The 10973-nt window shown below is 36.3% G+C and overlaps 1 protein-coding gene across 8 annotated transcripts in view; it reads left to right on the top strand.

The window, feature by feature from the left end:
* LOC138739333 (LIM and senescent cell antigen-like-containing domain protein 1) overlaps nt 1–7764 on the top strand; it is a 122195-nt gene extending 114431 nt beyond the window's left edge. For 7 of the 8 annotated variants that reach the window (XM_069891149.1, XM_069891151.1, XM_069891150.1 and 4 more), the window contains exons 8-10: nt 1131–1179; nt 3294–3369; nt 5466–7764. In XM_069891149.1, coding sequence (XP_069747250.1) covers nt 1131–1179; nt 3294–3369; nt 5466–5580 — 240 coding nt within the window. In that variant the 3' untranslated portion in view covers nt 5581–7764. Of the gene's footprint in view, nt 1–1130; nt 1180–3293; nt 3370–3561; nt 3706–5465 lie in introns of all 8 variants that reach the window. The other variant, XM_069891154.1, reaches the window with a different exon arrangement.
* Nucleotides 7765–10973: the final 3209 nt, after the last annotated feature.

Here is a 10973-nt window from a genome sequence, read left to right on the forward strand (position 1 = left end):
TATAGTTAAGTCGTGGACTGATGTGCTGCCTGATGACCAGAGATTCTCAAGGAAACCTCTAGCTATTGACTATTTGCATCTCAGCTCATCTTAGACATCCACAAGAGACAGTAAAATGCACAACTTTTTGCTCCATCTGTCTCTTCAAGTTATTTTACTTAATGTAGTTAGTGCTTTTACTTTAATCTAAATGTAATATTTTTTAAATGTTCCAGAATTAAATACCTCAATCTGCCATGGCATTATAGTCAAGGTTCAAGATTATTTTATTGTCATGTAATAAAACGAAAAATTTCCTTTCCATAAAACAGACAAAGATTTGCCATCAGAAGAAATTGCCCAGTGCTGTTAAGTCAGAGAAAGAGAAGCAAAAGAGAGTCGTTCCCCCCCCCCCAAGTCACTGAGTGTCCATGGATTTGCCTCCTGCACTCCTGCCGTCATATGGCCTTCCAAATCATCAGTAACAAGAGCGCCATATACAAACCTCTGACATAATCAGGAAGGCTCCATCAGTCTTGGCACCCACTCATGCCACGGTTCCAATACCTGATACCCCTTCAGCCAGTCTCGAGCCTCTCTTCAGCAGTTCACAGCCTGGTGTGATTTCTTTGACCACAGTCACCTGTGAAAGAAAGCACCTTGGCAGTTGTGGGATTCAAACCCATGCTATCAAAATCCAGTGCCTTGAACCACTCGCCCTCGCTAGGTTTCAGAGACATCACTTGAGACCAACTGGCTACACAGATCCTGCTCCACTTCATCTGTGGGGTGTAGGATGTTGGTGATGGGAGTCAGCTCATCTGCCCATTATATCCTGAAATACTGTGGTCCACCAGGCATCACAGAATGAATACTGTTTAAAATGCTGAAAGAGCTCTATAAGTGATATCATGAGAATTTTTTTTTGTTTCAGTTTAACATACATGAAGAAAATGCCGTCTTTGCACCAAAGTCTGAGGTTGAACTTGCAGTGATAATTAGATGTTGAGAGAAACTACACTTGTGCCCTATTCGTTCTTGAAAATAGTATTGTTCCCCATTATAAGAAGTAGTTCAGTTGAAAAGCTTTTGTTTTGAATCTGTACCTTTTGATATAAATTACTTTGAACACTTTACAATTATATTTTCAGTTATTCGGTGATGTTTGCTACCACTGTAATCGTGTGATTGAAGGTGATGGTAAGTTTGCACTTTTTAAAATATTTATAATGGCGCACGTGTAAAATCTCTATTAACAGTTCCTTAGCCACTGGGACAGTTCCAGTTTGCTTCAATCGTGCTGAGATCCAGCCCCTCCTGGGAATAAAAAAACCCGACCAAGACCCCTCCACGCCCAAAAATTACTGACCTAAACTGCCATTTCTGTCAAAGGTCCTTGAAAAAGTTGCTCTTAGCAAATTATTGCCTATTGCCCTACCTACATCAAAACAACATATTTGAAAAATTCCACTCAGGTTATACAGCCCACCACAGCACAGAGTTGTCCTTACTGAGAGTATAATGACCTGCTCCTTGTCACTGACTCAGGAAACTCTGCCCTTCTAATTCTCCTCGGCCTTAGTGCAGTGTTCGATATGGTGGACCATACTATTTTAATAGATTGCCTCTGGCAGAGGGTTGGAGTCGAGAGAAGGGCCCTGAATTGGTTTAAATCTTATTTCAGTGATTAGGACTTTCTCAGTCAACATGAGCAAATTTTCATCCTTGCCTGCTACCCTTTTCTGTGGGGTCCCACATGGGTCTATTCTGGGCCCCAATCTCTTTTCCTTTTACATGCTTTCCTTTGGCCATATCATCCAAAAACATGGCATCTCCTTGCTCTGCTATACTGATGACACCCAGATCTATCTCCCCCAAAGCCCAACGATCAAGTAAAGATAACCAGCCTTATTGATGGTCTGGAGAACATAAAGTGCTGGATGGCTCAAAACTTCCTGCAACTAAACGAAAGCAAATCAGAGATTGTCCTATTTGCCCCCCCAACTACGCCAAAATTATTGCTAATAACCTTGGCAACTTACCCACCCTCATTAAACCACACATTGAATCCCTTGGTGTGAAATTCGATTCTATCATCAAGTTTGGCAAACAAGTCAATACAGTGGTAAAAACTTTATCCAGCTCCGCACTTTGGTCAAAATCAAATTATTCCTCTCACTGAAAGACCTCAAGGAAGTTATCCACGCCCTCATTTTCTCCCATTCAGACTGCTCTAATTCTCTTTATTATCCCATCATTATCCTGTCTGCATCTGGTTCAGAATGCAGCAGCAAGGCTTCTGACAGGAGCCACTATGGCTCAGGTTAGATTTTTAAAGTTCTTCAGTTTGTTTATATAGCCATCAAAGGACTAACCCCCTCCTACATCACTGATCTCCTAATGCCCTACTTCACTTCAAGACCCCTCAGATTGGCCACTTTAGGCCACTTGGTTGTTCAATGCTCAAATTGCAAACTCAGGGGAGATCGCACCTTTGCGATAGCATCCCCCAAACTGTGGACAATATTCCTCCCTCCATCAAATCAGTCCCTTCCTTTAACTCTTTTAAATCTAGGCTGAAGTTGTATTTTTTATTTGCAAGTGTTTTAAAGTGATTGTTGATTGTTACCATATTGTATGCACAATTCTAAACCTTGGGAACCCATTTTGTACTGCTTTTTAAATACCTGTTTAAGTTGAGATGTTATGTATGATCTGTACAGCACTTTGGTCAACGTGAGTTGTTTTAAATGTGCTATATGAATAAACTAAAACTTTTTTTTTAAATTACATGATTCCAGAATTTTCTATTCTGACATAGTTGCAGTAAAACTTTACAATCCAAAAAATCTGTTTTGCTGATATTTAAAATAACATTAACATATTCAAATACTTTATATTGTACTGTGTATTCTCTCTGGCTTCCTTTCATTCATCCTTGAAAGTTTGGCCATCCAAAAATATTGTACAAAATCAAATACAGTAAAACCCCTGTTATCTGGAATTCAAGCAACAGGCAAAAAAAATTGAAGATGGAGATAAATAGATTTTTAAAATATGGATGTTTAAAACTGGTTCGCCTTGCCATTGGTTCGCCACTCGCACAACACACAATCTCGAGCAACTGGAAAATTCATTTATCTGCATCTACTGATCCCCATAGGTGCTCGACACCAGGAGTTTTACTGTACTATTAAATAGTAAAACAAGTTTAACCCAACATGTACTGTTTCTATTCAGCCAAATGAGTAAGTACTAATTCAAAAGCATACTAGGAGTGTCATAGGTTAATTGTGTATTGCCTTTCTGTACAGTTGTATCTGCTTTGAATAAAGCTTGGTGTGTGAACTGCTTTGCCTGTTCGACTTGCAACACCAAGCTGACACTCAAGTAAGTACTTTTATCCCAGTTACTGTGTTTCCCAAATTATAAGCTTTTAATACTACCAGCTTCCTAATAACTTCCAAAGAAATTACTGTGTAAAGCAGCTGATTTTTTTTCTCTCTGTGATTCTTTATTTTTATTGTTCATACATTGCTCTCTCTGTTCTATCCTTTCCTATTCATTCTTTGTTTGCTGAAGAGACAAATTTGTTGAAATTGATCTGAAGCCAGTCTGTAAACACTGTTATGAACAATTGCCTGAAGAGTTAAAGCGGCGACTTGCTAAACGGGAAAGGGATGCAAAAGAAAAACAGAAAAAGAAAAAAATGATGGATATCTGCCTGTAAGGAATGTGTGTCTCTTCTGTCTTTGGTTAGTATCTTTTGACTTCCAACTGTCTTGTGTTTCTATCATAATTTTTGCCTTGTTTTCTCTCTCCTCTCTTCTCTTTGACCTATTTCTGTGATGTTGTCTGTCTGTCCATTACAATAATCACCTGCATTTCTGTATCTTCCTGGTTTTATCTATTTTAATCTTCTCCTGGCTTCCAAACTACATAAAACTTGGCCTCCAGTATGCTGCCCTTGACTCTCAAAGCCTTACTTGTACATCATGTCAATGCTCGTTGAACCACGTTAGCTTCCTGCTCATCAAAGCTCTGACCAGCAACTCATCAAATTTAATTTCTGATTCTCCTTTTCAAATGACTTCCCAGATTCTCCCTTTTCTACTGCTATGACCCCTTTTCAAACTATACAATCTTAAAGTCCCTGCGCTTCATCAATTCTGGCTTACATCATTCCTAATATTTGATACCTTCACCTCCAGAAATGATGCCTTCAGCTGGTCAAACCCAAGGTTTTGGCTTTCCTTTTCTCAAATTCTCTTGCTTTATATTTTTAAAAGATTTTTTAAGCTTTGGTCACTTGCATTAATACATCTTTCTGTATCTTGATGACAAGTTCTATCAAGTAATATTCCTGTGAACTATCTCAGAATATTTAGCACTTAAAACAACTTGTATTTATTTTAAATCTTTATAAGTCAAACATTTAAATTCTTAAGAGCATCATTCCACCAATTGCATATACACTAGCACCTACAGTAATATTACTTACGTGGTTTCATCTTAATGTTGGTCACTGCTTTTGTGTTAATAAGAAAATCAACACAGGATTCAGAAGCCCCATCAACCTGAACTCTCAAACATATTACATGAACATGTATTATCTCAAAATATATGAAATGAAGTACAGGTGCTCCCAACTTGCGACCTATCCATCTTGCATCCTTCTGCACATATGGCTGAATTTTTAAAAATATATATAAAAAAAAATAAAATTTACAAGGTTTATGTTGTATTTCACAAACTATAGCAGAGATACAGGGCATGTAAGAGCCAAAATATGCATATTTACTTTGTTAGTTGGCACAAATATCGTTAGGGCCCTACACTCTTGCGCATATGCTACCCAAACATCAATTCATGAACCCACTGTGCATGCGCCAACTGAAGACTTGCGCATACGCACAGGAAACAGGATGGCTGCACCTAGCCTAGGGACCCCAGGAGACGCTGATTAACAAATTAAGAATGCACATTTTGGCTTTTTCATGCCCTGTAACCTTGTTATAATTTGTCTAATACAACATCTGATTAAAAAGTTTGGTCTAAGACTTTGGTACTCCACGTCCGCGTACAAAATTCTGACTTGCGTCCATTTCGAGATGCGACCGATCCTTCAGTCCCAATCGTGGTCATAAGTCGGGGAGTAGCTGTATTTTGAATTGTTCGGGAGGTTGAACACCAACAAATGCAGAAAACTTAATCTGTTCATTTAACTTTTAAGTGTATATTTTACTCAATAGAAATTAAATCAAGAATATCATAAACATCTCCATGATTATCCTTGTGCTGATGGACATTGTCCTTTTTTGTCATGGGTCTCTTGTAAACTTTTTTTCTTTAATTTAGGTGGTATAAACTCTTGCTCTGGTTTCATTCATATTTAACAGTACACACTCCAAAATTGCTTGGCGTTTTATTCCACTTTATATTTTCATTTGAAATTGTGAGCATTATTGTTGATTTTTGTTCCATAGAAACAAGTTTGTGGAGTTTGATATGAAGCCTGTTTGTAAGAAATGTTATGAAAAGTTTCCTCTGGAGTTGAAGAAAAGACTGAAGAAACTGGCTGAAAGTGCAGGACGGAAATGAGGAATCCAATTAACAGCCAAATTCAAATTCAGAATGATTTCCAAATACAATAAAATTCTAATAATCTACTTAACAGCTAATATCACTAATCTGATATTGAATGTTGAAACACTGTACCATATTACCATTTTTAAGAATGGTGAATTTTTTTTTCTAAAATGGTACTGATCAGAAATGCCGATGATTTGGTCTTTACTCACTGGCCCTGGTTCCTGTGCTCCCTTTGAAACTCTAACTTGAAACATTAATTGTGCCTCTATATCGGATCTTAAAAGTAGAGTAACTTAAATAGTCCAGAAAATCTGATAGTTCAGCTCTACCGAAGTCCTGAGCATGCTGGATTAAGTTGTGCTGTACATTTTTTTGATCTGTTATTAGATTATTATCCTAAATCCAAATTATTTAAATTCAAAATGGCTGAAGAAGATTAGTTTTGATTTTTAACTTGCAGAACCACATCCATTTGTTCAGTTTGATATCTTTTCAAAAGTCATCAATATTTGAAGGTTGTTTTACCCTGTCATCTTGTGATGCTGCCCAAGTGTAATCAGGTTGGTTAAATTAAATGGCCTATTTGCATTCTTCCAGAAATTACAAAATCCGATTTACATGATTAAGCCTCCATATGTTTTGTATATTGTACCTTCCCTTTTGTTATTAGTGGTGAGATGGAGTTTGTGAATGCACACGGAGAATCCAAATCTCACTACTCTGATAGATGTCTGAAAGTTAACCCTGGGCTACGTCATCTCCAAAGTTTGTGAATTGGATCTTTTTTCTAAAATGGTATTACTTAACTGTATTTTCCAAAGATTTTGATGCATGCTGTCAAGCCTCCAAATGCATGTCCAGCAAATAAAAATACAATGAAAGTTTCCAGTGCAGGGAATTAATATTAAATGTGTTCACTTGTCGAAACAAAGCCAATGAGATACAGCAAACCTAAACATTTTAATACTATTTAAAGTGCTTTGATTTGCCACATGTAATAAATGTACCGTATTTTACTTACTATATTTCACACTGCTTACACTGTATCAAATCGGTGCTTTTACTCCATTAAAGAAATTTATGAACTTACATATATGAAAATTAAAGGAAGGCACGATTCCACATTCCTTCATTGTGTACTCTGCTAGATATTGATCAGTATATTTCAAAGTATATTCCAATGATATATTGTTAAACCCTTACTTTTTGTACAGTTTATAATCAATATCTTAAATTGATTATAAGAAAATGCATTAGAAATAACTGGAATATCTTGTGCATGAGAACTGCTTGTAGTGAAGATCAATGACCAATTTCAAACACATGGATGATGCACTTGATGAGCTTTAGTTTTGAAAACTATTAAGATAAAGTAAAAGAACACCTATATAGTTGAAGCAAGTGGTGATTACACCAATTATCATCTTCCTTATATATTTATGACTGATGTCTCACATAGTAATATTTTAAGTAAGAAGATGCTATTACAACAGCTACAGTATTGTTTTGACAAATATTTGTTTTGCATGTTTTTAAATTGTACAATTTGTTTATTGCTTTCAACATATTTAGCATGGTATTTACTGTAATAACTCGAGGAATAAATCCAATGGTTGCCCAAAGTGTACTTGAAAGAAAAACTGGTCGATTGCTATACTTGTACTTTTAATGTTCTGCGGAAAGTGTATTGAGCTCTCCAGGGAAACTTGATGGCTAAAAAAAAAACTTGGGATTGGTAGATCTGCAGAACATTTGTTCTTGCACCTTTTAATTGAAGGTGCTTTACAAACCACAATGAATGAAAATCTTGTTCTGTTTTATGGCTTAACATGCTAACAGTATGTATGAACTTCTCTTTCTTTTGGTTTTGTTGCAGTTGAATATATTAATTGTAATAACTGCTGGTGCTACGTGATGAAATTGATAGGATCTGGAAATGAGTTCATCTCGTATATTAGTTTTCTGATTACCACTGATACATTCTAGTGAAGTGGTTATTGTCATGAAAGTGACATCCGTAGATTAATTTATTGAAAACTATGAGTATTGATATTTGTCCAGATGAGTGTGCGGGGTAGCACATACTGAATTTATTTTCTCAATAAAGAATTTTTTTTGTGGGTATCTCCCATACAGAACCCCAGTATTCAGTATTATGTCATAAAAATAAATATTGTGAATTTTTGCACTTGGTCATATTGGCTGATTTGTATTTTATTTTGAAAAATTCTTGAAAATCACTATTGTATAAGTCAATTTATAGAGGTCATCTGTCAACAATTGGGTTAAACGATGAAAATTCTACTTTTCAGCTCGATGTTTATTTTGTTGGTAGTAATGAGTTCAAAGAGAATAATGCAATACTTTTTAATCCAGCATTTTTTCCCAAAACTTGCATGAAAATGAAATGGTCAAAGATTAAAACAACTTCACCTTAAGTAAATATATTATTTCTCTCAAATTTTGAATATGTAATCAACTTAATCTTACCTGAGCAGTTAAATTGGCAATTTTCCTTGATATCAAACTATGTTTCCTTTCTCATACCATTTATATTTATTTTTACAAGTAATTGTTATGCATTGTGCAAATGTAGACAATGGAATTGCTGTGCATCAGTGGATGATTTTCAGGGTCATTTATGTGATGCTCAACGAGATTTACATATATCTAGTACCTAAATATACCAAAATACCTAGTATTTTGATAAGGTTCTTCAGTGAGCAGACCAACAGGGTATCTCTAACATTCATTCAGTTGCATAAAATCAGTGAACCGGTGCGGACTCGAAAGGCCATTTCCGCTCCGTAAATGGTTATATGAAAAACATGATTACAGAGTACAGGCTTACAATGGAAAATCAAGATCAATTAACACCAAGCAAGGGCAACACAATGCCATGGTTGTGAATTTCATTCAGGATCTTCATGGCTGGGGGAAAGAAATGTTATTTAAGCCTCTGTGTACTTTCACATCCTCTAAGCCTTTGTTGAGAGAAGAGAGCATTTTCGTAGTTTGATGGGTTTTTCAGTATGTTGACCAAAGAATTGCTAAAGGCAGGTCAGCGTATCCATAAGTATAAATGGTTAGTCAGTGTTTTGGTTGTGAACCCTTTATCAAAACTCATATTGAATAGGTGAAATTACATGCATAAAGGGGATAGAAATGAGGGAGGAGCCCAAAGGTGATTGTTTAGGACAGAAGGTGTGAGAGTTCAAGAGATGGATAGAGAGTGAAATCACTGAGGGGTGGGAAAAGAAATTAGAAAAAAATGTATACGAGTAGGTAGAGATGGGAACAATGGAATCAGATGGGTGTAGGAGTTATCCAAAGAATTTATGCTATAACATTTAAGGCGATCCAGGAGGAATTGATGCATTGTTGCTCAGGTTTACATTATGCCTCTCCCTGCCAATGGATGAAGTCACTGACAGGAATGGTTTGGGGAGTTAAAATGATTGGATACAGGAAGGTAAGTGTAGACCCACAAATGGCTCAGGTGTTCACTGTTTTAGGTAAATCCTAACCCCATCGAATTTTACTGTTTGCATCTCTACCTACTTTGTTTCTTGATTATCCCATCAACATGTTTGTCCCAGGTCAGCTCATTGGAATTACTTTTAAGAACTTGAAGCTATCTATTCCTGATTTCAGCACCATTGTTGTGGACAAGAGTCTGAAGTCTGGGAGGGTGGGAGATAATCAAAATATAAGATTTGGCGATCCAAGATCTGAGGGGGTGAACAGAAGGGATTGTGAGGAAGAAGCAGTGGTTGCAGGCACCCTGGGCCTTGGCCCATCTGTAGGCATGGATGGGTCAAAGGACATTTATGCCACCAATGTGTCAGCATTAACATTTAGGCAGCAAAATCTGGTCTTTGGTGACTTGGGTCCCTTTTACCCCTCATTAAAGAAAACCATCAAGGCAATTTCCATTCCATGATTCTTTTAAAATATTTTTATTGAGTCTAACATATAAGCATATACACAGAATTGAAAAATGCATAATCATTTGTATACAAGCATGACAAAAAAAAGATATAACTACATCAACAATTGGTTATGATAGCTCAAAAACATTTAAATGAAATGATCTCTGCGTCCATGTTAAATTGGTTTATTGAAATAACGAATAAAATTTAAAAAAATTAAAAACTGAAACTACAACTAATCTACCCTCTCAATCTAATCAAGGTTGCCTTATATAATTAAAAAAAACATTAATGTGGAACCACTGGCAAATTCCTGGAGAAAGATTACATCATATATCCACTGTGTATGAGTCGGGGATGAATCTTTCCATTTCAATAAAATTGCTCGTCTGGCTATCAACATGATAAAACCTAAAACTTTATTTCAAAATCATTCATAATTTTTATTTAAAAACCATTCCATGACTCTTTGATCTTAATAGTTCTTGGGGCAACTTTGCTTTTATAATGGATCCTGGGTAAGAATTTTTTATTTTCTTTCCTCAATCCCTGTTCAAGATGCTAAGGCTCTGATTGATTCCAACCCTCGACCCTAAGAAATCTCCAGTACAACTATGGAGTGCACTTCAGGAACAGATGATTCTTGGGTAGGAGAAAATTGTGCATCCATTTTATGCAATGAAAATGACCCCAAAAAAACCAAACTTTCACATTGTGTTCCTTGTTGGTGGAGGAGGGGAATAAAAGTGAAATACATGAGACCAAAAAATAAATGGTGACTTAGTCATGCTATGTGCTTCATAGCTAATTTGCAATTACATTTCAGAAGTAAATCAAAAAATAAGGCACCATTTTTGCACACGGCAAAGCCACAAATAATACATAACTCCCTATTTCTGTTCAAAAGAATGCCACAAAATTCTTAATGCTCACCTTGGAGAGAACTGTGCCTTGATTTAAAATCTCATCTAACAGGCTGGCTAGAAAAGTGAAGTGATTTATTCAGTATAAGAAAGTTTTGAATTTTCTAAAGTCATCCTTTGGGGGGAAAAAAAAATGTCAAGTCACACAGTAACAACGAGGCCCTTTGGCTCAACTTGTCAATGTCAACTAAGATGGCATTCTGGGCTAGTCCCATTTGGCTGCATTTGATACAAACCCAATCAATATATCTATCCAAATCTCTGAAATGTCAAAATTGTACCTACTTCTGGCAACTTGTTCCTGATATGGACCAACCTCTGAGTGAAAATGTTACCCCTCAGGTTGCTCTTCAATCACTCCCCTCTCACCTTAAACTCCTACCTTCCAGTTCCAGAATAGAACTATCACTTTATCTATGCCCCTCATGATTTTATAAACCTCTATATTGTTGCCCCATCAGCTTTCTACAATTAAAGGAATAAAGGCCCAACCTTTCCCTATGGCTCAAGCTCTCCAGTTCTGGCAAGTATTTGAAAATAAAAATAA

Source organism: Narcine bancroftii, chromosome 7, assembly GCF_036971445.1.
Source record: "Narcine bancroftii isolate sNarBan1 chromosome 7, sNarBan1.hap1, whole genome shotgun sequence".
Lineage (NCBI taxonomy): Eukaryota > Metazoa > Chordata > Chondrichthyes > Torpediniformes > Narcinidae > Narcine > Narcine bancroftii.